This window comes from Saimiri boliviensis, chromosome 8, assembly GCF_048565385.1.
Source record: "Saimiri boliviensis isolate mSaiBol1 chromosome 8, mSaiBol1.pri, whole genome shotgun sequence".
Taxonomy (NCBI): Eukaryota; Metazoa; Chordata; class Mammalia; order Primates; family Cebidae; genus Saimiri; species Saimiri boliviensis.
In genome coordinates this window covers 2243557-2270042 of record NC_133456.1, presented here as the reverse complement: position 1 = coordinate 2270042, position 26486 = coordinate 2243557, and the positions used below count along the sequence as shown (strand labels likewise).

At 40.8% G+C, this 26486-nt stretch overlaps 1 protein-coding gene across 4 annotated transcripts in view; it reads right to left on the bottom strand.

The window, feature by feature from the left end:
• LNP1 (leukemia NUP98 fusion partner 1) overlaps window positions 1-26486 on the bottom strand; it is a 55978-nt gene that overhangs the window by 21789 nt on the left and 7703 nt on the right. For 2 of the 4 annotated variants that reach the window (XM_074403550.1, XM_074403551.1), the window contains exons 2-3: window positions 14162-14203; window positions 4676-8593 (exon numbers count right to left, since the gene is read on the bottom strand). In XM_074403550.1, coding sequence (XP_074259651.1) covers window positions 4676-4831 — 156 coding nt within the window. In that variant the 5' untranslated portion in view covers window positions 4832-8593; window positions 14162-14203. The remainder of the gene's footprint in view (window positions 1-4675; window positions 8594-14161; window positions 14204-26486) is intronic. The other 2 variants (XM_039477657.2, XM_010331397.3) reach the window with 1 other exon arrangement.

The window sequence follows — 26486 nt, the reverse complement described above, 5'->3', positions numbered from 1 at the left end:
GAAAAAAAAAGAGGCATCAAAAGAAAGAAAGAGAAAAAGAGAAAGAAAGAAAGAAAAAGGCATCATCCTACCTGACTTCAAACTATATTACGAGGCTACGGTAACCAAAACAGCATGGTACAGGTACCAAAACAGACATATAGACCAATAGAACAGAATAGAGACCTCAGAAATAAGTCCACACATCTACAACCATCTGATCTTTGGCAAATCTGACAGAAACAAGCAACAGGAATGGATTCCATAAATGGTTCTGGGAAAACTGGACAGCCATATGCAGAAAACTGAAACTGGACCCCTTCCTTACACCTTATACAAAAGTTAACTCATGGTGGATTAAAGACTTAAATGTAAAACCCAAAACCGTAACAACCCTAGAAGAAAACCCAGGCAGTACCATTAAGGACATAGGTAAGGGCAAAGACTTCATGATGAAAACACCAAAAGCAATTACAACAAAACCAAAATTGACAGATTGAATCTAATTAAACTAAAGAGCTTCTGCACAGCAAAAGAAACTAGGATCAGAGTGAATAGGCAACATACAGAATGGGAGGAAATGTTTACAATCTAGCCATCTGACAAAAGTCTAATATCTAGAGTCTGCAATGAACTTAAACAAATTTACAAGAAAAAAAAAAAAAACACCACCATCAAAAACTGGGCAAATGATATGAACAGAAACTTCTCAAAAGACGTTTATGCTGCCAAACAAACATACAGAAAAAAGCTCAACACTGCTGATTAGAGAAATGCAAATCAAAACCACAGTGAGATACCATCTCACGCCAGTTAGAATGATGATCATTAAAAAGTCAGGAAACAACAGATGCTGGAGAGGATGTGGAGAAATAGGAACTCTTTTACACTGTTGGTGGGAATGTAAATTAAATGTTCAGCCATTGTGGAAGATGGTCTGGTGATTCCTCAAGGATTTAGAACCAGAAATATCATTTGACCAAACAATCCCAGGAGTGGGTATATACCCCCCAAAATATAAATCATTCCACTATAAAGATGCATGCATACGTATGTTTACTGCAGCACTATTTACAATGGCAAAGAAATGGAACCAATCCAAATGCCCATCAGTGATAGACTGGATAAAGAAAATGTGGCATATATACACCACAGAATACTATGCAGCCATAAAAAAGAATGAGATCCCATCCTTTGCAGGGACATGGATGAAGCTGGAAGCCATCATTCTCAGCAAACTAACACAAGAATAGAAAACCAAACACCACATGTTCTCACTCACAAGTAGGAGTTGAACAATGAGAACACGTGGACACAGGGAGGGGAACATCACACACTGGGGCCCATTGGAGGGTGAGACGCAAGGGGAGGGAGAGCATTAGGACAAATACCTAATGCATGAAAGGCTTAAAACCTAAATGACAGGTTGATAGTTGCAGCAAACCACCGTGGTACATGTATACCTATGCAACGAACCTGCACGTTCTACACATGTATCCCAGAACTTTAAAAAGAAAAAAAAAGAAAAAGAAAAAATATTGGGTATACACCAGCAGAGGCTTATTCTATATCCCTCAAATTATATCATGTGAGCAGTACATATGGTGTCTGCCCTAGAGCGTAGAAGAAACTCCGTCAAGTCCATCTGGAGTTATAAAAGCCCTGGGCCAATAAACTCAGTTTCTCCTCCAAAAGAGCTTTCATTTAGTGCAATCTTCCCCTCCACGAGGCCCAGGCGACATAGAACAATGTTAAGAGAACCATGTTAAGATGAAGGAGGTGATGACTAGAAAGCAACACGGACTGAAAGTATTAAAAAGGCACTTCCACAGAATAAACAAATGACAGGAAACTGTTCTACTTCAGTTTTGTATTCACATGACGTTGGCGAGAGAAGGCAAACCAGTTCAATAAAAGGAGAGATTTCATATTACGTTTTTTTCACCAAGGACAACAGAAAAATAATGTCAGATTTCTTTTTTTTTTTTTTTTTGAGACGGAATTTCGCTCTTATTACCCAGGCTGGAGTGCAATGGCGCGATCTCGGCTCACCGAAACCTCCAACTCCTGGGTTCCGGCAATTCTCCTGCCTCAGCCTCCCAAGTAGCTGGGATTACAGGCAGGCGCCACCATGCGCAGCTAATTTTTGTATTTTTAGTAGAGATGGGGTTTCACCATGTTGACGAGGATGGTCTCGATCTCTTGACGTTGTGATCCACCCGTCTCGGCCCCCCAAAGTGCTGAGATTACAGGCATGAGCCACCGCGCCCAGCCCTAATGTCAGATTTCTTTATTCACTTTAATTCAGCAATCGCAGGTTCTTGTGAGTCTGGGGGAAAAGTATGTTCTAGAAAAAGGCCTAAGCTTTACCCTTTGTTATACCGTGTTCTTTCTGCCAAATTCGTGTTCTCTACTAGACTGACAGTTCACGGGTGTGGGGACTGGGCATGTCTTCTTTCGCCCTGTGAGCCTGGGACAATGCTTGGCTTACAGTAAGTGTTCAATAAATACATTAAATAAATTCATGTTCCAGCACTGCGGTTTTGTATGAACCATGAGACTGATGAAGATGTGTTAGAACCTACATTCAAGGAGAAGCGCGGAAAAAAAGAAACTACATTCAAAGTAGGCAAGGGGAGGGATGCTCTTCTCTTCCTATGTGTATAATACTGAATGTAATATTGATGGATATAGATGATTAAAAGGTTGAGAGAGGGAAGGGCCTCAGATTAGAGCAGTTGGGAGAGAGGAAAAAAGTCAGGATAAGAGTAAGCTTTTCTTTTTAAGGTATGTTCATTACCTCAAAGCAGACACAAAATTGAAAACCAAATTGTTCCTTAAAGTAAGAATATATATGTATATATTTCAGACAACGTCTCATTCTGTCACCCAGGTTGGAGAGCAGCGGTTTAATCACAGTTCACTGCAGCCTTAACCTCTTGTGCTCAAGCGCCTTCCAAGTAGCTGTCACTATGGAAGCACTACCATACCCTGCTATTTTGTGTGTGTATGTATGTATTTATAGAGATAGAGGCTCACTATGTTGCCCAGGCTGGTCTCAAACTCCTTAGTTCAAGGGATCCTCCCACCTTGGCCCCGCAAAGTGCTGTGATTCCAGGTGTGAACCACAGCACTGGGCTGAAAGTCAGAATATTTGAGTACATTTTAGAGATAGAAAGCAGGTTAATTCAGGCAAATGCCTGAAGCAGGGATAAGCAGATAAAGATGTCAGACGGACACAATTTACAAGTGTTATACACAATAGATGCTGTGATTCCATCTAGATTAAGGCAAACAACATCGCAACTGAAAGTGAACTCTGTAAATAGGGTAACTATCTCTGTTTTAAAAGCCCCATAGATGCAAAAGTTTATTCAAGGAACGAGTAAACCATGTTTGTTCCTTTGTTTTCATATTTCCTGTGGCTCTAAGAAGCCAATGTAATGAATAGTAAATCGCGGTGTTTGTTTTTGTTTATCCCTGTTCTCACATCTGGAAACTGGACACTAATCATACTCCTGGTTCACACAGCCTGGATATGTCACTCAATGTGGAACATAAATTAAAATGCGAGGTGATGAGCAGATGTTTATCACAGACACAGGAAGTTAGAGGTAGAAGGGTTCTTAGAGATCGCTCAGCCCAACACCCCTCTTTTTCACTTAAGGAAACTGAAGTTGAAAGAAGTGTTGAAGATTGCCCTTTGTCCCTGAGTATGCATTTGGCAAGGGATCTATTTTGACATATTTGGGTCTCAGAGAATTCTAATTCCTCAAACTTGCTGATCACCAGGAGTCATAGAGGTTGCCTTACACACTCTTATATATCTTACAGACATAATGTGTCTTCGAAGGATGAAGTTAAAAATAAAATAGTATTACCCCAAAACTTACTTGGTTCTGGGGTTGACAACAGCAGGGGATTGGGAAAGTATCATCTGGTAGCTGGCATTTAATGTGACTTAGAAAAAAGAAAAGCTGTATTATTGCTGTGTAACCGTGAAGCAGAGGACATACGTGGAGTCTTCCAGCATCAAAATAGAACAGAGAGAAGAGCTGCCTGGACCTGTCACCGTGTCCGCAGCTGGTCAAGCCCAACCATTCCCCTCTTGGGGGCTTTCCTGCTGGTATCTTGTTCCCCAGTTCTCAGGCGCTCTGCCTAGCCATAAGAGTGCTGAGGGCAGGAGACTTTTAGCTCCCTCTCCCATCAGGAAAGCAAATGGGCTCCCTGAAAGGAAAACAAGTATGTCAGATTTATCAAAGGTAGTGACTTGTTATGGGGATCCCCAGTTCCTTAGAGGCCTGCCAACGAGTGGAACAATTTTCAGTATTTCAAATGGAAATCACACATGGAGCCACAAGGCGACACAGACGAAGTATAGCATCAAGTTTCTTTCCTTTGGCTTAAATTGTGTTACTCTGTGGGATTATCTCAGGCTTATCAGGAGCTCTGGAGACTGGTTAAAGGTATCTTAGATAACTAAAAACAAAGAAATCTCTACCCATTAGATGAAAATCAGGTCCCTTGAAAGACAAGATGAATTAATAAGAGGGATTTCTGTGGGTATGAGAAAGACCCAGAAGTAGTGGTTTTAAACCAAAGAAAACTTTATATCCACATTTCTCAAAAAAAATGCCCTAAGAGAAACCCCCTCCCCTGCTCCAGCTCTCCCCTCCGGTCCATGACAGTCACTCACTGGGCAGGGCAGGGAGGTTTTCCTGTGACTGGTGGCTTGCGGTCGGTGGCGTTCCCGGAGTCCTCTCTGATCCTCTTCTCTCCAGCTGTGGCCCCAGAAGCTGCTCATCCATTTGGCAAAAGACACATCATCATCATCATCATCTTTGTGCTCCATGTAAAGGTGATGCCAAATATTGAAGGCCTGTTCCTAAATCTAACAGAAGGAAATATCACCCAACAGGGCTGGCAATGAAACCCAGGATCTCCCCCAAAAGACAAAATGAAACTGGTATTTTAAAATGGTCTCCGGTGCTGGCATCCTTAAAGGAGAAAGATTTACTAAACAACCACTTCATCATCAGGCAGCCTTGGGCAATGTCTATTTATAAATTGTGCAGCCCACATTCCCCTCCCCCTTGTCTTTTTAAATTGAGAGGCTTTCTAATCCTTCCATTGCTGGGTTTGTGCCTCGCAGCCTAAGGGTGGGAAGCAGAGTCCACTGCCTGGTTTTCCCTGTGCTTTGCTGCCAATGGCATGTGATGGCATCTCCAGCTGTCAATGATGATGGAGCATGACCCTCACAATATGCCTGTCAGCTCCAGGCAAGCTCTGAAATGGGGCCACATACAAGGAACAGACTGACCATAGCTTGCAAGGTAGCCAGCTGCTGCCAAGTCTTATCTAGACCTAGATACTCTCCTAATAAAATGATACTGATATAAAATCCAGCTCCTGGATCAAAAAGAGTAGTTTTTTAAATTGAGGTATTACTTATACATGTACAAACGTAAATAATATACAAGTACATGTAAAAGGTACAAACCGTAAGTGCACAACTTGATGAATTTTTATATATGTACCACAGGGCAGTAACCCCTGTGTTACCAGCAGCACGCGGGTAAAGACATAGACCATTTGCAGCACCCCCACTGGCTCCATCTATCCCTCTTCCAATCCATACTCCCTTCAAAAGGTTACCATTAATGATCTCTGTCACCATAGATCCATTTGCCTGTTTCTGAAGTTACTTTCAGTGGCATTATACAGAATGCATTATCCTGTGTTATTCAACATTATGTCAGTGAGATAGAGTCACGTTTTTGCAGTAACAGTAGTCAATACTGTGTATAGTATTGCATTGCATCAACACGCCAACATTTTTTAAAAATTCAGTTTATTAAGTGATGGTCATTTTAGGCTGTCATTTAGGTTATTTCCAGTTGCGGCTTTTATAAATAAAGTTTCTGTGAATTTTATTGTCCCTGTCTTTTAGTGGGCATTTTTTCCAAGGTAAAGAGAATATTACATTATGGAACTCCTACTTTGCATCAGGTATGGAGCCAAATATTTCATATATGCTAATTTTCTTATAACAACCCCGTGACTGGGAGATTTGTATGATATTTTATTGATAAGGGAGTTGAGATGCAAATAGATCACCCCTTGCCAAAGTGAAATTAGTACTAAGCGGCAAAGCCAAGTTTGAAGCAGGGAATAGAAAAACAAAGCCCAGGCTCTTTGCACCATTCTGCCAGTATTCCAAGAGAACTTGGAAAAGTCTGCATTTTCAAACAGGAATTCTTGGTCATTTGCCTTATGAAAATCCTTCCTTGAGCTGCAAAAAGATAGGCTTGATAACTGTGACCAATATTTGCAGAGCACGGTATCACAGTTTTTATGTTACTAAGGAAACATAGCCAAAGGTTAACATGTCTTCTAACATTTTTATTTTTTGCAAATGTCCATGACTTCTGTGTTATGACAACTCATTGCTGGAGGAATGAAGCACATCCTGTGGGACTTCACTGGAACAGGACATTTTGGAAGAGCGTGCCTAATTTCCTCCAGACTGCACCCCATATGCCTTTTCCATCTTCCTTCTCAGTTTTACTTTGTAGCCTTTCAATATAATAAATCTCATCCATGAGTACAACTATATGCTGAGTTCTGGCAAATCTCCAAACTGGGGATGACAGCTGCTATCCCAAGTGGGATTTGCTAAAACAACCCAAATCACTGAAATATGGCTAAAGCAGGGTTTGGGAAAAGGAAGGACGAAGAAGACATGATGGTGAACCTTCAATGCCCAGTCGCTGCCTAGCCGTCTGTAGTGTGAATTAGCTGCTGAGGTGATGTCCGTTGTGAGAGGTAAAAGTTACCTATAGAATTCGAAATGATGGATCCAACCCCTGGACAATTGGTTCATTAGACTCCCTGGCTGCTTTCAGCCATGGGTAGCTATAATGAAAAGATTAAAAAGTGCAGCCTGGCTGATGCCTTTGAGTTTTGTTCTCCCCTCTAGCTGAGAAAAGAAAGTGCCCGAACAGTCCCAAAACACATTTTGTATGGGCCAAAAATGTTAAAAGTTTGCATTGCTTTCTCCTCCAAGCAGGAAGGAAGAGAAAGCAATGCAAACTTTTAACATTTTTGTTAAAGTCAGTTCTAAGAGCTGGAACAAGGCTTTAGATCAGGCGTCCCCCCAAACTACGGCCCACAGGCCGCATGTTATCCGGCCCCCCGCCGCACTTCAGGAAGGGGCACCTCTTTCATTGGTGGTCAGTGAGAGGAGCACAGTATGTGGCGGCCCTCCAACGGTCTGAGGGACAGTGAACTGGCCCCCTGTGTAAAAAGTTTGGGGACACCTGCTTTAGATAAACCAGCAAGAAAAGGGAGGTAGGAAATAATATTCCATCACCTAGTACAGCAGCCCCTTGCATTCCAACTGGGAATCTCCCAGCAGCTATAATGTAAATCCTATGTGCTGAATTTATGACTTTACTACTAGGAGTTTGAGTAAATCTGCAATGAAAAAAAAAAAGAATTTTAAAATGGCTTTTATTTTTTGGCTATTGCCCTTGAATAGATGATGAAAAACTGATATAAAATATTATATGCTCATAATTTTATAAATGCTTAAGGGATTACCCCAGTTAGGGAAAGCTACTCCATAAGAAGTGCTAGGAAAATATGCACCTCCTGAGTTTTGTTGCTAGCAGATAAATTACAATGTAAACTCGGAGTATTTAAATTCTGAAATCTCCATAACTGATGATTTTTGCTGTAATTTTTGCCTGTTGGAACCTATGGGAAGAGGTAGACAACATAGAAGGAGAGTTCATCTCCACTGGGGAAAAAAAAAACCTTTTGAATTTTGAAAAGCAGTTTTTAGTTTGCTAATAACTTCTTACAAAATCAGGTGTCTGTCTGACTGTTGGAAGCTGATGATTTTCCAGCTTAATGTGCATATTTCAGAGTGTGTCAGTTGGACTCTAAACCTGACAATATAAAAAGGGCTTAGAAAACATTTCTTGTAACTTGGACTTGGAAAACCATTGTCTGGTCCTATATCTTCTCGGCTTTGCTGCTGCTAAAGAAAAGTTGCTAGTTAGTTTGGAATCCTGAATTCATAGATCCTACCTAACTGCCTGGAGCTTATGCTAAGCTAAAACTTGATACTGTCTGTGTGAGACTGTTTCACTCTCTGAAGACAGGCATAGGCTCAGGGAACAGAACTCAGCCTCTGGGACGACTGCGGGTTTCCTTACAACACTTCTCTGAGGGGCTGTAAACTATAAAAACATTCTGGATGCTATCTGGATAACATGGGTCAACTGCCTATGGGAAAGGGCTTGCTCTTTGAGAGGACCATTTGAAACGGAAGCAGTTGCACGAGAAATGACTGATCACAAGAACCCTCCCGGGGGAGAGCACATCACAGGGAGTGGGACCTCTCCATCCACTCCTCATAGAGCTCTCGACTCCTTCTGGGGATGTCCCACTGCTATTAACTTATGTTCAGCTTGCCAGAGTATCTTGAAATTTGCAGTGATGGATTGATAGTCTGACTCTTCTTTGCTCACCTCTCTTCTTAGTTAGGCAGCTTGATTGCTAAACGCAGCTTTTCCTGGACAGAAATTCATCTTTTCCAGGCTGCTTCCTGAATAAATGATCAGGACAAAAGGGATGGGGTAATGTAAACACAGTCTGAAAAATTTTGAAAACTCAGGATTTTGTCCTAGCCCATTCTGAAACACGACGTGTTCTTTCTGGTTGTTTCATGAAACTGATTTCCTATGTAAATTCTTTTGTCCCTCTTACACTCAACCCTTCCTGCCCTTCCTCATAAAAGGTCTAGACAAGAATAAAAAATTGCTGGGGAAAATGTAATGTTATGATTTCTGAATGAATCACAGTGTTGCGTAATAGCAAAGAAGAAAAAAAAAAAAAAAAAAAAAAACCCGGCACCTAGGGAGATGCAAGAGAACGAGGGCATTAATGATTTCTTTTTCAGAACTGCTCCTGAACAGCAGTGTTGCTGGGAATTCAAACTGACTTCTGAGCCTGTGATCACCCACAACAGCACTATGAGACACCAGCGAGTGGCCTCAGCTTCTCCAGTTTCCAAGAACACCTCCAGATATTGTCCGCATTTATGAGCCAAGCTGACAGAAACAAACTGCCTTCGGGCAGACCTTCTAAAACAAAGAACTTAGCTGAATTATTTAGACTGGACAGGGAACCTGAGGGCTGAAGTTCCCACAGTGGGAAGCCACACTGGGGACTCTGCTAACCTGGGCTACCCGACGAATGCATGTTTTTGCTGGGGTAACTGAACTTGAATTCTTTGTTTCTAAGAATTCTCTCTGGGATTGTACTTCCTGTGTACCTATCTGGACTATCATGGACTCCCTCCGCCCAAGAAGGCATGCAGGTCAGCTTCAATTTATTAGCCAGAGATGTGCCGTGCTTCAGGTGATGCCTCGGGCTAGGTTAAAAAAGAAAAGGATTGACACAAAAACTTAAGGAGAAAGACATCTGGCTTCCTAAGAGTAACCTTTACAGCTAATGGGATTTGTTTTAATTGGCTAAATCCAGGACCTCTGGATTTTAAGCAAAGTCAGTACTCAGGTTAGTTTCACACTGCGTCCTGACACTACTGATAATAATTTTGCTATAAAATGCCTTGACCAAGCAGATCAGCTATACAGAAAATGGTTAATATAGCAGGCCTGAAACTGCCGACCCACAGAAAGACCTGCTTGCAAGGTTGGCCCTGAGCTGGCATCTGGAACTTGGCTGGTAAATCGTTCCTGCAGTGGTATAAAATTTTTCTTAAATTGTAACAGTGCTCTAAACCAGGCGTCCCCAAACTGCGGCCCGCGGGCCGCATGTGGCCCCCTGAGGCCATTTATCCGCCCCCGCCGCACTTCAGGAAGGGGCACCTCTTTCATTGGTGGTCAGTGAGAGGAGCACAGTATGTGGCAGCCCTCCAACGGTCTGAGGGACAGTGAACTGGTCCCCTGTGTAAAAAGTTTGGGGACGCCTGCAAACTGTTTGCATGACCAATGTGGTTTATGCTGAACAACTGACTTTCTTCTGCAAATTCAGAATCTGGGTATGTGGCAGGCAGAGTGTGCCTACATGACCAGCACCCAGTAAATATCTGGAGTACGGAGTCTCTATTGAGCCTCCATAATAAACATTTGCCTCGCGCATGTGTTACAACTCACTGCTGGAGGAATTAGGAATGTACTTTGTAACTCCACTGGGAGAGGACTCTTAGAAACTTGAGCCGGATTTCCTCCAGACTTTTCTCTTTATTTGTTTTGCTTTGTATCCTTGCACTATAATAAATTGTAGCCATGAGTACAACTATACGCTAAGCCTTGTGAGTCCTTTTTAACCTAAGGGTGATCCTGGGGTACCTCCTAATACTGAAAGGAAAGGGAACTCTTCAAATCTTTGGCCAAAAATTCTCCCAAAACAGTAAGATGTAAAGATACCCCAGAAAGAAAAAGGATTTGGACTAACTTATAGAAAGTGAGACTTCCAACTCCTTTTCCCTAGTTAAGCCTACTTCTTCTTTAAAAATATGAGGAAAAGATAGCTCCCTACTCTGCCTGTGCTAAGGTTCTTATAACAAGCATGGGGGGCAGCAGAAAAGCAGTAGCAGAAAGTGTCAAGTCTCTCAGCACTGGGAGAAATGCCCTTCTGGGCTGTCTTGGGAGGCCTGGCCTGAGAGGAGTCCCCAGCCCACTTTTGAAGGCCAGCCACCTGCCTTCACTAGCAGGGGGGGACCCTGGGCCCCTGCCTTGAGGAGCTGCTGCTGGGGACACATTCTGAAGGGATCTGTACCTTTTTGAGCCTACAGGATGTGTGCAAAAAGCTGCCAAGAGAGACTGTGACAGCTGCAGTTTCTGAGCTGAGACTTTGAGTAGGCATTTTCTTATCATGCTGAATGTGAAAGAAATACCTTCTCTTAGAGAACAGGAAGCTTGTGCTGTGTGTATTCTCACAAAGTGACTGGACATCAAGGACGCCCAGGTAATGAGTGAAAATGATCGCTGGGCTGTCAAGTGGCTTCTCAGTGCCCTTCTCTCAGGCGATTATGCAATGATGAGAAAATGATTTTCCCTTTATTTATTAATTTACTTTTATAGAGACAAGGTCTTACTATGTTGCCCAGGCTGGTCTTGAACTCTTGAGCTCAAGCAATCCTTCAACCTCGGCCTCCCAAAGTGTTGGGATTATAGGCATGAGCCACCATGCCCACTGAATTTTTTCTTTATTTATTTCATTCTCTCAGTACCATGTCCCTGTTGCAGCAGTAACTTATTATTATTTTTTTCCTTAACAGTTAAGGGGAAGCATCATTCCTCATCCTGATTTCAAGCTTGATTGAATCCATAAAAGAAATGCTATGTCCAGAAGAGCTAAAGTGCTACATCATTTTTTAATAGTCACAATACATCAATGGTTTTGAGTCAGTTTTTACTTCCCAGAAAGCAGTACTTAAATACTTGAAACTGTGTGCTACATTCTACTGAACGACCCGATTGTCAGATTCTTTTTTTTTTTTTTTTTTTTTTTTTGAGACAGAGTTTCGCTCTTGTTACCCAGGCTGGAGTGCAATGGTGCGATCTCGGCTCACCGCAACCTCCGCCTCCTGGGTTCAGGCAATTCTCCTGCCTCAGCCTCCCAAGTAGCTGGGATTACAGGCACGCATCACCATGCCCAGCTAATGTTTTGTATTTTTAGTAGAGACAGGGTTTCACCATGTTGACCAGGATGGTCTCGATCTCTTGACCTCGTGATCCACCCGCCTCGGCCTCCCAAAGTGCTGGGATGACAGGCGTGAGCCACCGCGCCCAGCTTGTCAGACTCTTTTTTTAGTGGCAACATGTCATAGTATAATCATCCACTTTCATGTATGTTATCAAGGTATATTGTGAAGTTTGCCACTCTTTTGAGGTGGTCATGAAAGACACATCTTTTTTAACCAAGTGTCCTAAAGCATGTCTCTGAGGCTATATCACCATTATTTTTTTATTCTAAAAAGCCATGAAGCATGTATTATTAGAACTGTTTTAAAATATACCACTACTGGTGTTAAAAAAAAAAAAAAAAGGAAACAAAGAAAGGTATGTTTTCAGAGGTTTGCCTACAAAATATTGGTTATATAACTATCCAGTTACCTTGGCATTAAGCATCATTAAATTCTTCAGATTTGGGCTAATACTAGGTGGGCTTCATAATAGTTGTTAGACATTGGAAGAGGTTCTGAAGAGCCAATATATCATCTCTTCCACAAGAGACCTTCAAACATAGCCTTGATTCTCATTTGCCAAAGAACTCTGTGCAGGTTTGTTTCCAGAAGTGTTATTAATTGGTTGACCTTCAAAGTCTCTTTAATCCCTAGGCACCAATTATTCTAAAACGGATGAGCTACTACTGCTAAAATTTATTGCTACGCAAAAAACTTTATCAGTCCAGTTCATCAGTGTGCTATACTTCAGAAAAGGCTTCCTTTCAGTTATTAACTGCAATGTCACAGAATCTAAAGGTAATGCCTTAGCACTTCTGTTGAGTCTACAAACCTCTCCATAAGAAATGATCCAAACAAGAACTGGGGGAATTGAGAGTTCTGAGTGCTTCATATTTGAAAGGGACAAAATGTTGCAATTTACAGTAAAGGAGTGGGTCATGATACACATAAACAAAACTGACACAACATTTAGGAAAATAAATTGCAAAGACTAAGTTTGAGTCAAAAGTAATGTGAAGTTTTCAGACTATTAAAACAAAAAAACTTTAATGAAACTCCACAGCAATCTTTTCTGAGGATCAGATGTCACGTGTTATTAGTGGGAACAAGATCTTTATGGAAAGACATATGGCAAGATGCATTTAAAAGCTTTAAAAATTTTTTGCAGCCGGGCACAGTGGCTCAAGTCTGTCATCCCAGCACTTTGGGAGGCTGAGGCGGGTGGATCACCTGAGGTCAGAAGTTCGAGATCAGCCTGACCAACATGGAGAAAACTAGTCTCTACTAAAAATACAAAATGAGTGGGGCATGGTGGCACATGCCTGTAATCCCAGCTACTCGGGAGGCTGAGGCTGGAGAGTAGCTTGAATCCAGAGGCAGAGGTTATAATGAGCCAAGATTGTGCCATTGCATTCCAGCCAACAAGAATGAAATGCCATCTCAAAAAAAAAAAAAAAATCGCTTTCTTTGACCCAGAAATTTCTCTTCTATTTTTTACGTAGATAATAAGAGGTACATACAAGAATGTTTGTTCTTAGACACTTTACAAAATAAGACATACAGGAGGCCAACAAACATATGAAAAAATGCTCATCATCACTGGTCATTAGAGAAATGCAAATCAAAACTACATTGAGATACCATCTCACACCAGTTAGAATGGTGATCATTAAAAAATCTGGAGACAACAGATTCTGGAGAGGATGTGGAGAAATAGGAACACTTTTACACTGTTGGTGGGAGTGTAAATTAGTTCAGCCATTGTTAGAGAAATGCAAATCAAAACTACATTGAGATACCATCTCACACCAGTTAGAATGGTGATCATTAAAAAATCTGGAGACAACAGATTCTGGAGAGGATGTGGAGAAATAGGAACACTTTTACACTGTTGGTGGGAGTGTAAATTAGTTCAGCCATTGTGGAAGACAGTGTGGAAATTCCTCAAGGACCTAGAAATAGAAATTCCATTTGACCCAGCAATCCCATTACTGGGTATATATCCAAAGGATTATAAATCGTTCTACTATAAGGACACGTGCACACAAATGTTCATAGCAGCACTATTTACAATAGCAAAGATCTGGAACCAATCCAAATGCCCATCGATGATAGACTGCACAGGGAAAATGTGGTACATATACACCATGGAATATTATGCAGCCATCAAAAACGATGAGTTTGTGTCCTTTGTAGGGACATGGATGAACCTGGAAACCATCATTCTCAGCAAACTGACACAAGAGCAGAAAATCAAACACTGCATGTTCTCACTCATAGGAGGGTGTTGAACAATGAGAACACATGGACATGGGGAGGGGAGCATCACACACTGGGGTCTGTTGGGGGGAAATGGGGGAGGGACGGTGGGGTGGGGAGGTGGGGAGAGATAGCATGGGGAGAAATGTCAGACGTAAGTTAAGGGGAGGAAGGCAGCAAACCACACTGCCACGTGTGTACCTTTGCAACAATCTTGCGTGTTCTTCACATGTATCCCAAAACCTAAAATGCAATAAAAAGAAAGAATGTTTGTTCTTATAACATTATTTAAAATAGCAAAAACTTGTAAGGTGTGGAAACATCTTAAAAGTACAACTGGAGATCAAACTAATACATTATGATATATTTATATAATAGAATTCTATGCAATCATCAAAAATCACAGGATTTAATGACAAAGGAAACTTCTCAAAATAAAATAGGTGACAAAATAAAATACAATACAGGGTGTTAATTAATTTTATATGTCAACTTGGCTGGGCCATGGTGCCCAGATATTTGGTCAAACATTAATTCTGGATATTTCTATGAGGGTGTTTTTGATGAGATTTACATTTAAATAGGTGGAATTTTAGTAAAGCAGATTTCCCTCCATACTGTGCATGGGCCTCATTCAATTATTTGAAGGCCTGAATAGACTACAGATTAACTGTCCCAGCAAGAGAATCAAGAAATAGACCCACATATATATTTCTAGCTGAATTTTGAAAGAGTACAAAAGCAATTCAATGGAGGATAGCCTTTCAATAAATGGTGTTGGAGCAAATGAACATCCACAGTTTAAAAAATGAGCGTTTGGCCAAGCGCAGTGGCTCACATCTGTAATCCCAGCACTTTGGGAGGCCGAGGCAGGCGGATCACAAGGTCAGGAGTTCAAGACCAGCCTGGCCAACATAGTGAAACCCCATCTCTACTAAAAATATAAAAATTAGCTGGGTATGGTAGCAGGTGACTGTAGTCTCAGCTACTCAGCAGGCTGAAGCAGGAGAATCACTTGATCCTAGGAGTCAGACGTTACAGTGAGCCAAGACTGCACCACTGCACTCTAGTCTGGGTGACAGAGTGAGACTCTGTCTAAAAAAAAAAAAAAATGAATCTTTGGCTGGACGCAGTGGCTCATGCCTATAATCCCAGCACTTTGGAAGGCCAAGGTAAGAGCATCACTTGAGCCCAGGAGAATGAGACTACAGTGAGCCGTGATTATGCCGCTGCACTCCAGCCTGGGCAAAACAGCAAGACTCTATCTCAAAAAATTAAAAAAGGGCCAGGCACGGTGGCTCACGCCTGCAATCCCAGCATTTTGGGAGGCCAAGGTGGGCAGATCACGAGGTCAGGAGTTCAAGACAAGCCTGACTAACATGGTGAAACCCCATCTCTACTAAAAATACAAAAATTAGCCAGGCGTGGTGGTAGGAGCATATAATCCCAGCTATTCAGGAGGTTGAGGCAGGAGAGTCGATTGAACCCAGGAGGCAGAGGTTGCAATGAGCTGAGACTGTGCCACTGCACTCCAGCCTGAGCAATAGAGCAAAACTCCATCTCAAAAACAATAAAAAATAAAAAAGGGACATTACACAAAAATGAACTCAAAAATGGATCACAGACTTAAATATAAACTGTAAACCATAAAACTTTCAGGAAAAAAAATGCATAGCAGAAAATCTTTGAGATCAAGAGCTGGGGAAGAGTTTCTTAGACTTGACACCAAATGCATAATCTATAAAAGGAAAAATTGATAAATTATACATCATCAAATTAAAAACTTTTGCTCTATGAATGATCCTGTTAAGAGGATGAATAAGTAAGATAAAGACTGGGAGAAAATGTTCACAAATCATGTATCCAACATAGGACTAGTAACTAGAATATATATATTTTAAAACTCTCAAAATTCAACATTCAAAGAACAAACAATCCAATTAGAAAACAAAGGCCATCTATGGTGGCTCACACCTGTAATCCCAGCACTTTGGGAGGCCAAGATGAGAGGATCGCTTGGGCCCAGGAGTTTGAGATAAGCCTAGGCAACATAGGAAGACCCTGTCTCTACAAATGCTTTTTAAAAATACTAGCCAGGCATGGTGGCATGCAGCTGTAGTCCCAGCTACTCAGGAGGCTGAGGTAGGAGGATCGCTTGAGCTCAGGAGGTTGAGGCCACAGTGAACTGTGATCATGCCACTTTATTCCAGCCTGAGTAATAGTAAAGACCCCATCTCAAAAAAAATAAAGAAAGAAAGAAAGAAAAAGAAATAAAGCAAAGCAAAGAGAAAAAGAAACAAGACTACATCAAAGACATTTCACTGAGAAGGATATACAAATGATGTCTATGGCTGTAATGCCCTGAACATACCCAATCTCATCTGATCTCAGAAGATATACAAATGGCAAATAAGTACATGAAAAGATGTTCAACATCTTTAGCCATTAGGTAAAGACAAACTTAAGCCACAATGCAGTATTAATACATATCTATCAGAATGTCTAAAATTTTAAAATAGTATTAACACCAAATGTTGAAGAGGAAGCAGAGAAGCGGGATCATTCATACATTGCTGATGAGAATAAAAAATGGTGCACCCACTTTGAAAAATAGTTTGCCAAATAGTTTTAGAAGAATCTAAGACCAAAAATACATCTACCATATGACCCAGTGATTGCACTCTTAGGCAATTATCCTAGAGAAATTACAACCTGTGTTCATTGCAAAAGCCTGCACATGAACGTATAGGCTTGATACACACAAATTGGCATATTCAATAGAACTATACTGAGTTTAAAAAGTCCAATCTCAAAAGGAATTTTATAATTATCTAAATAAAAATATAATCATATAAATACAAATATATTTATATCGCCTTCTTTAAATAACACAGTCATAGAGATGGAGAGCAGATAGTGGTTCCCATGGGTTAGAGAGTGGGGAAGTGGCTATCAGAGTTAGGTGTGAGGGAGCTTCTGACTATAGACCAGTTCTGTACTTTGTGACAGTTACAGAAAGCTATGGATGTGACAAAATTGCACAGAACACACACACACACACACACACACACACACACACACACACACACAAACGTGTGCATAGCTAGTGAAATTTGCATAAGTTATATGGATTGTACCAATGTCAATTTCCTGGTTTTGACATTATGCTATAGTTATACAAGTTGTCAACATTAGAAGAGTAAGTGAAGGATGCATGGGACTTCTGTGTACATTTATTTACAACTTCCTGTCGTTATAATAAAAAGTAAAAAAGAAAATGATTTGTATACAAAAAAAGAAACTTCTCTAAATGAGTAGCTACAGGATCAAAATGCTGTTGACTTACAGGTACTCTGGGAAGAATGCAATGAGGACAGCATAGGTTTTTAATCTTTTTGAATCCCCACATGAAAAATAATAGAGCAACAATAGTGGGAAAAAAAACCTATGGACAACTCTACAACAAAACTAAGTGACAAGGTGACCCCCAAGATATCCTCTCCCTGCAAGTGCAGGTTGTGGTGTCAAACCACCAACAGCTGGAGACCTGGTATGGTTTTCCATGCAGGAAGAAGAAGAAAGCAACAGCCGGGCGCGGTGGCTCAAGCCTGTAATCCCAGCACTTTGGGAGGCTGAGGCGGGTGGATCACGAGGTCAAGAGATCGAGACCATCCTGGTCAACATGGTGAAACCCCGTCTCTACTAAAAAATCCAAAAAAAAATTAGCTGGGCATGGTGGCGCGTGCCTGTAATCCGAGCTACTCAGGAGGCTGAGGCAGGAGAATTGCCTGAACCCGGGAGGCGGAGGTTGTGGTGAGCCGAGATCGTGCCATTGCACTCCAGCCTGGGTAACAATCGAAACTCCGTCTCAAAAAAAAAAAAAAAAAAAAAAAGAAAGCAACAGGGCATACTCCAGGCTGAGAAAAGGAGAACCACAAAATACCCAATAGTTTGGAAAGCACAGAGAACCAATGGGAATAGCAGCTGAAACTGGGAGGGATTTGTTTTCTCTAATACTGAATGAATACAAAACGCCTACGGTAAGAAGGATTGAAAGGGCTGAACTATCCAGCTACCATAAACTCTCAAATCTGACCTTCTAGAACAAAGTCTCACACTGAAGAGAAACTGTAAAGAGCGGAATCAAAACTGAAGTAGTTAGTGACAACGGAGATAGAGTGGGTCTAAAACAAAGTGGGATGGGGAACACAGCCAGCAAACCTTAGAAAGCAAGCTGCCATATTTGTAAACACTACACCAACACAACAGAAGAGAAAGCTCTTTGGAATTTCAAAAACTTTCCTGCACCTTATGTCATTCTAAGAGTTCCAGAATTTTACATAAAAATGTAGGACAGAAAATATGAAGGTAGAATCTCACACAGCATTTCTGCTTTAAAAATGAGAATACAGACCTACAAACAATGAAAGGATGCAAAAAAAAAAAAAGTGCCTACAAAACAGATCAATGTTGTTAGCCACTATTTCAAAATGAGCTAAATGATAGTTACAAAGTGATCTGAGGCCAGGTGCAGTGGCTCACACATGTAATCCTAGAACTTTGGGAGGCAGAGGTAGGTGGATCGCTTGGGGTCAGTAGTTTGAAACCAGCTTGGCCAACTTCGTGAAACCCTATCTCTATTAAAAATACAAAAAAAAAAAAAAAAAAAAAAAAAAAAGCTGGGCATGGTGGCAGGTGCCTGTAATCCCAGCTACTTAGGAGGCTGAGGCAGGAGATTCACTTGAACCTGGGAGGCGGAGGTTGCGGTGAGCCCAGATTGCACTACTGCACTCCAGCCAGGGCAACGGAGTGAGATTCCATCACAAAAAAAAAAAAAAAAGTGATATAAGACATAAAAGAGCAAAGCATAATTAGAATAACATACAAATGATATGAAAAATCTCATGAAAGAATTAGAAATGAAGATAAAATCATGTCAGAAAAGATTAAGCAAGAAGAAATGAGTAAAAAATTCAACCAATAATGTCTTCAAGTAAATAAAAGATTAAAAGATTTTTTAAATTAAAAAAAAACCACTTTCCTGAAAAGAAAAAAAGATTTAAAAACTACATATTGAAAAAGTATACTGGCAGGGCATGGTGGGTCACGCTTGTAATCCCAGCACTTTGGGAGGCCAAGGTAGGTGGATCATTTGAGGTCAGGAATTCAAGACCAGCCTGGCCAACATGGTGAAAACCGTCTCTACTAAAAATACAAAAAAATTAGCTGGGCAATAGTGGTGCAGGCTTGTAATCCCAGCTACTCGGAAGGCTGAGGCCAGAGAATTGCTTGAGCCTAGGGAGGTGGAGATTGCGGTGAGCTCAGTTTGCACCACTACACTACAGTCCAGGTGTCAGAGTGAGACCCTGTCTCAAAAGAAAAAAAAAAGAGCCTAACCCTAACCCTAACCCCTAGCCCTAACTTCTAAAAAAAAGAAAGAAGCCGGGCGCAGTGGCTCACTTTGGGAGGCCAGCACTTTGGGAGGCCGAGGCGGGTGGATCACGAGGTCAAGAGGTCGAGACCATCCTGGTCAACATGGTGAAACCCCGTCTCTACTAAAAATACAAAACATTAGCTGGGCATGGTGGCGCGTGCCTGTAATCCCAGCTACTCAGGAGGCTGAGGCAGGAGAATTGCCTGAACCCAGGAGGCGGAGGTTGCGGTGAGCCGAGATCGTGCCATTGCACTCCAGCCTGGGTAACAAGAGGGAAACTCCGTCTCAAAAAAAAAAAAAAAAGAAAAGAAAAGAAAAGAAAGAAAGCTAAAAAGTATACTGCATATTTGAAAATATCAACCCCATACAACTAACACCAGGACATATCATATGTTTGCTATATTTTAAAAGAGAAAGATTCCTTGAGGGAACCTGGACAGCGAGGGAGAGAGGGAGGTAATAGAGAGCATTTGTTACAAGGAACAGACGATTAGATTATCATCAGACCTTTTGCCAGCAACGCTTTATGCCCAAGGAAAATATATAAACTTACTTAAGATACCAAGGAAACACTGCTTTGGAAGAATGGTTGCCAATAAGCATACTGTCAGCATGATTTGAATAAAAAATATGCACAGACACAAAAATATAAACAAAGAAAGAAGATGTGAGCTAGGAATTTTATACCTAGCAAAATCGACTATGGCAGACATAAACTTGAATGGGATATGTCAAGATGAACTCAAGGGAACAACACACACCTGGGCCTGTCACTGGGTTTGGGGCAAGGGGAGGGAGAGCATTAGGACAAATACCTAATGTATGCAGGGCTTAAAACCTAGACGATGGGTTGATAAGTACAACAAACCACCATGGCACATGTATACCTATGTAACAAACCTGCATATTCTGCACATGCATCCCAGAACTTAATGTAAAAAAAAAAAATCAAAACAAACAAAAAATGTATTTATATATTTAATCAAAATAATTTTTTTTTAAAAAGCACAGACCAAAAACACCACACAAAAAAAGATGAACTCAAGGTATTATTTATATCCTGACTCTGTCTATTGAAAAGGCCTAGAAGCAAGGGCCAACCCAAATGCAATGAGCACCTAGATTGTGGTCTTGAAATGCCAATTCTCATTAAATAACAACAGCAGCAGCAACAACAAAAGATTAAAAAATAAAAACAAACAAAAAACAGGACCTCTTGAAGAAATAGCTGATTCCTGGTCTGTGGCAAGAAATATATAAAAAATGACCTTGGAACCTCTTGACATAATAGAGAACGAGGAAGCTATGAATGACAACTAGGGTTTTTCTGTTTGTTTGTTGTTTGTTTTCGAAAAGCACTCAAAGCCACAGATGAAACAGTTTGAATTTCAATTTCTCTTCATAAAAATATTCCAACTAATAAAAGAAAATGAGAGAATAGACTTAGAATATTGCCATTTCGTGATCATCATTGAATTAGTAATCATTAAGCGTAAGTGGCTACTAATATTACAGAGAGACAGTCAGACATTATCTGCCTTCTGCCTCACAAAGGAATCAAAACTTAGTCTAGTCTAGACTCTAGGTTCATCTACCAAAATAGATCAAAAGAGACTTAGAAAACATAACAATTTTTGCTAATGGACAAGACTAAACCACAGCATCTGGGGTTGCACATCTGGGTGACAATACAATTTTTTTTTTTTAAAGCAAATAAACTATTGTTGATAGTCAAGATAATGGTTACTTATAAATGGTAGAAGAGGATTTGTGATCTGGACAGTAGTCATCGAAGAAGCTTCTAAGGTAGTGGCAAAGTTCTATTTCTTGACTTGAATGGTGGTTACAAGGATGGTATCTTTATAATAATCCATCCATTCTTCTACTGGTCAGCTTTTAAGTAATTTCCACTTTTTGCTATTACAAGCAATGTTGCCTAAACATCACAGGGTTTTTATGTGCAGTGTGTTTTTCTATAGTGTATATCTAGAGGTAAAATTTCTGGATTGGAGGTATCTGAATCTTCCATTTTATTAAATACTAACAGTTGAGAAAAGGAACCCATAAAAAATATTCATAATAGTTGGCTCTCTACAGTAGTTCAATCAATTTACAATTGCATTTTTTGACATTCATGCCTCACTGGTATTGCTGGATTAAAAATTGTTGCCAATATTGTAGGTGCAAAATGAAATTTAATTGTTGTTTTAATTTGATTAAATTTAATTTAATTTCACCCCTAACTTATTGGTGAGATTAAAAATGTTTTCATATGTATATCTTCCATTTGCACTTCTTTTACAAGTAACTTGTTTACATACTTTGCTCATTTTTCTTCAGTTGTCTTTTTCTTATTGATCTGTAGGAGTTCTACATGTATTCTGTATATTAACCTGTAAGTTTTAAACATCACAAATACCTTTTCCCAGTATGTCTTATCTTCCTACTTTTTTGTAGTATGTGTTTTTCTGTAAGTTAAAAATTTTTAATGTAGCCAAACTGATCTTTTTCTTCATAAGCTTATCCTTTACCCTATCACAAAGTCATCAAGATATTCTCCCATATTTTCTTCTAAAAGTTTAAAGTTTTTTGTTTTCTGTATTCAGGTTTTTAAATCTATTTGCCATTTTATGTATGGTATGAGGTAGAATTCTCCTTTAATTCTTGTTATTTAGGTAGCTTTCTTAGTTTTCTTTGGCTTTATTTCAAATTATCACCAACTTAGCAGCTCAAAATCACACAAATTTATTATCTTACAGTCTCCAAGACTTAGAAGTCTGAGCATAGGTTAGCTGAGTCCTCTATTAAGGATCTCATTAGACTGAAATCAAGGTATTTAAGGCTCGTGTGTCTTCCAAGTCCACCTACTACTAGAATTCAGTTTCTTGTAGTCATAGGACATTTTCTTGCTGGCTGTTGGCCAGGGACCACTCTAAGCTCCTAGAGTTCCTCGCTATGAGGCCCCTCCATACGTAATTTGCTTTTCACAGCCAGCAGGAAAAATGTCTTTCACTTCCAATCTCTCTGACCTCTGTGAAGGGCTCACTTGATTAGATCAGGTATACTCAGGACCATCTGCCCCTTGAATAACTTTTTTTTTTTTTTTTTTTTTTTTTTTTTTGAGACTGAGTCTAGCTCTATTACCCAGGCTGGAGTACAGTGGTGCTATCTCAGCTCACTACAAACTCTGCCTTTAAGATTCAGCAATTCTCTTGCCTCAGCCTCCCAAGTAGCTGGGGTTACAGGTGACCGCCATCATGCCCGTCTAATTTTTAGTAGAGACAGGGTTTTACCATGTTGGCTAGGCTGGTCTCAAATTCCTGACCTCAAGTGATCCACCCGCCTCAGCCTCCCAAAGTGCTGGGATTACAGGCATGAGTCACCACGTCTGGCCTCTTTTATTAAACCGTCTTGAACCCTTCAGATCAACCCATTCACCAGCTGAATAATACAGAGTAATCTCTGTTGATATTACCAGAGGAGCCATGTCCAAATTCCTGAGCAACAAAGTTGTGATATGTAATAAAACAATGTTTCAAGACACCAAGTTTTGGGGTAGTTTGTGAAGCAGCAGCAGATAGAACATAGGTACAAAAACTATTTTTTTGCAGCTATGAATGTTTTTCAAAATTTGACAAAATTGGGTCTTTTCTTCATTGTTGAAGTTCTGTTTTCCACTGGTCAGGAAAAATGGCAGAAAGACGGAAAAGCACAGACTAAGAGGCTCTCAGGTTTAGTGATAGAGCAATGCTATGATCAGCAGTGCATAATCAGGGCTACCAGTCCGAGTGCCTTTATAAGTGAATACTCTGCTGTAGGCCCATCACTTAGTAATGGACCAGAATTTTTATGCAAATCATAAAAAGAAGCACCTTTCTCCAGGCAGATCCAGCCTGACGTAAGGGTCAAGCAAAGTGTAGGCTGGACCTTAGCCCCCAGTTGCCCCAGCATTCTTGTGTAGGGGACAGTGAGCATAATCTGTATGTAATATCTTTATAAATTAAAGTGCAGGACAACAATTCTGCATTCACAAATGACACCAGTTCTTGTGGGTGGCAATGAACTAAGTTGATGAAGATGGAAAGATCTTATAAATCCATGTGAGTGGGCAGAAAGGTGGCAAATGAGTGCATAAAATATACATATGAGCCATCAATCACAGCTAAGGAGAGGAAGCTAGTGTTACTACAGATTGTTCCCTGAAGATAAATGCAGATGCTCCTTCTGACAGCAAAAAGGGCAGCCACTTGACTGAATCACAAAGTGACATTCCCCCTGAGAAGCAAAGCAGTACCACCCACTCAACTGATGCTTTGATGGAAGTTGAATAATGCAGAAACTATCAGGATTGGGAGAAAAAATAACAGCATAGGGCTCAAAAGAAACAGGTTTCTATATATCAAGATGAGATAAAAAGCACAAACAAATCAGGTTTTCCAGGAAGCAGGTCAATGGTGGAGGTGGTAGCAGTGACCACAGCATGCTAGGGACTGGGATCTAGCTAGCAGCTATGAAGGTGGTTGTGATGGAAGTAGGCTGTTTCTGGTGGTGGCAGCTGCAGCAGCAGTAGCAATTGAATTGGTTTCCTAGCTGATACCAGTGGTGTTGCACAGCAATAGTGGTGCCAGACCGTTAATATTGACAACATCAGTTAGAAACTTGTTCAACAAACACTTCAACTTTCTATTTGACATTGACCACGTTTCAGGTATTGTATTGGGTGGATAAATAAGTTAACAAGCGCCCATCATATGCCCAACCCTCTTATAGATACAGGAGTACAAAGATGGCTAGAACATGGTCCCCCCTCTTCGGGGACTCAGAATTGAGCATAGGCAGCAGATATGAGAATGAATAATTATGGCAATATAGTAATTGTGGGGAAGAAATAGAAACTGAGGTGTGGTCTAATACAAAAGGAGAAAACATATTACTTTTCTCTGATGTATAGAATTAGAGAAGGCATTGTAGATTCTGTACAGGATATAAAATAAATCAGAAACAGCTTCTGATGTTGAGATACTTATAATCCAGTAGATGAGTTATGACAAGTATAATACTATAAAACAAAGTAGAAAAGTAATATGTTTTGAAAAAGTCCCAGAAAATGTATTTTGGGAGTTTAGAGGAAGCATGTAATAGACAATAAATATATATTTTTTAAGTAAGTGCAAATCTGACCTATTCCATCCCTGCTATTGTTTGGATATGGTTTGTTTGTCCCTAACAAAACTCCTGTCGAAATTTGATCCCAAATGTGGCAGTTGGGAGTTGGGGCCTAGCCTAGTGAGAGGTGTTTGGGTGAAAGGGGTGGATCCCTCATGCTTGGTGCTGTTCTCATGAAATGAGTTCTTGCTCTCTAGAGACTGGGTTAGTTCTCCGGGAACAGATTAGTTCCCAAGAAAGTGGGTTATTACAAAGCAAGTTTTCTCATTCGGTGTGTCTTCCCACATGTCCACATCCCCTTTGGCCTTCCTTGCCGTATTTTGATCTAGCCCGTGGCCTCCTCCAGAAGCCAAGTAGATGCCAGTGCCATACTTCTTAGCCTGCAGAACCGTGAGCTAAACAAATTTCTTTTTTTTTTTCCTCCTAGACCTGGAATGCAGAGCTAAATAAATTTCTTTAGAAACTACCCAGCCTCAGATATTGTTATAGCAACACAAAAATGGCTAATACAATCTTAAATGTCACTTTTCCCTTCTTTGATACCTTTAGCAGAATATTTATTCACTTAAAACAGTATTTATTGGGTGCCTATAATATGCTATTATGAACCGAATATTTTTGTGGCCCATGTCCCCCCAAAATACGTATGTTGAAGCCCTAACCCCCAATGCAATGGTATTTAGAGATGGGACTTTTGGGAAGTAATTTGGGTTAGATGACGTTATGAAGGTGGGGCCTTGGTCTGATGAAATTAGTGCCCTTGTAAGAAGAAACACCAGAGAGTTTACTCTCTATCTCTGCATGCATACAAAGAGGTCATGTGAGAAACAGAGAGAAGGTGGCCTACAGTGAGCCAAGAAGAGAACCCTCACAAGAAAACAAACAGACCAGAACTTGATCTGGGACTTTTCAGCCTCCAGAAGTGTGAGAAATAAATTTCTGCTGCTCATGCCACCCAGTCTGTGGCATTTTGTTATAGCAATACCTGTAGACTAATACAGATTTTGGTACTAAGAGTGGGGCATATGGCCTCCAAAATTCATGTCCTTCTTACATACAAACACATTCACCATTCATCCCATCCTGATGCACTAAAAGTCTTAACTTATTACAACATCAACTCTAAAGCCTAAGGTCCAATGTCTCATTAAATATCATCTAGGCCGGGCGCGGTGGCTCAAGCCTGTAATCCCAGCACTTTGGGAGGCCGAGGCGGGTGGATCACGAGGTCGAGAGATCGAGACCATCCCGGTCAACATGGTGAAACCTCATCTCTACTAAAAATACAAAAAATTAGCTGGGCATGGTGGCACGTGCCTGTAATCCCAGCTACTCAGGAGGCTGAGGCAGGAGAATTGCTTGAACCCAGGAGGCGGAGGTTGTGGTGAGCCGAGATCGTGCCATTGCACTCCAGCCTGGGTAACAAGAGTGAAACTCCGTCTCAAAAAAAAAAAAAAAAAAAAAATCATCTAAATTGGGTATGGGAGAGAACTGAGGTGTGATTCATCCTGAGGCGAAATTCTCTCCAGATATGAACCTGTGAAACCAGACAAGTCATGGGCTTCTAAAATATAATGATGGGACAAGGCCTAGGATAGACATTCCCACTCCAAAAGGGAGAAATAGCAAAGAAGGAAGAGGTGGTGGGTCTTGTAACAAGTCCAAAACCTAGCAAGGAAAATTCCATTACATCTTAAAGCTAGGGAATAAAACTCTTTGGTTTAATTCTCTGCCCCCGAGGCCCACTGGGTGGTAGTATCATTCTCACAGCTGTACAGAGTAGCCTTGACCCTTTAGCTTAAGGAGTAAGGCCAGTTCACAAGCTCTCCCAGGGCAACCCTGAGCCTGACGTAGTAGGCAAGGAGTCCTGACCCACCAAAACTGGAAGGGCAGACCCACTCTTTGAAAAACGGGAGGAGTCAGACC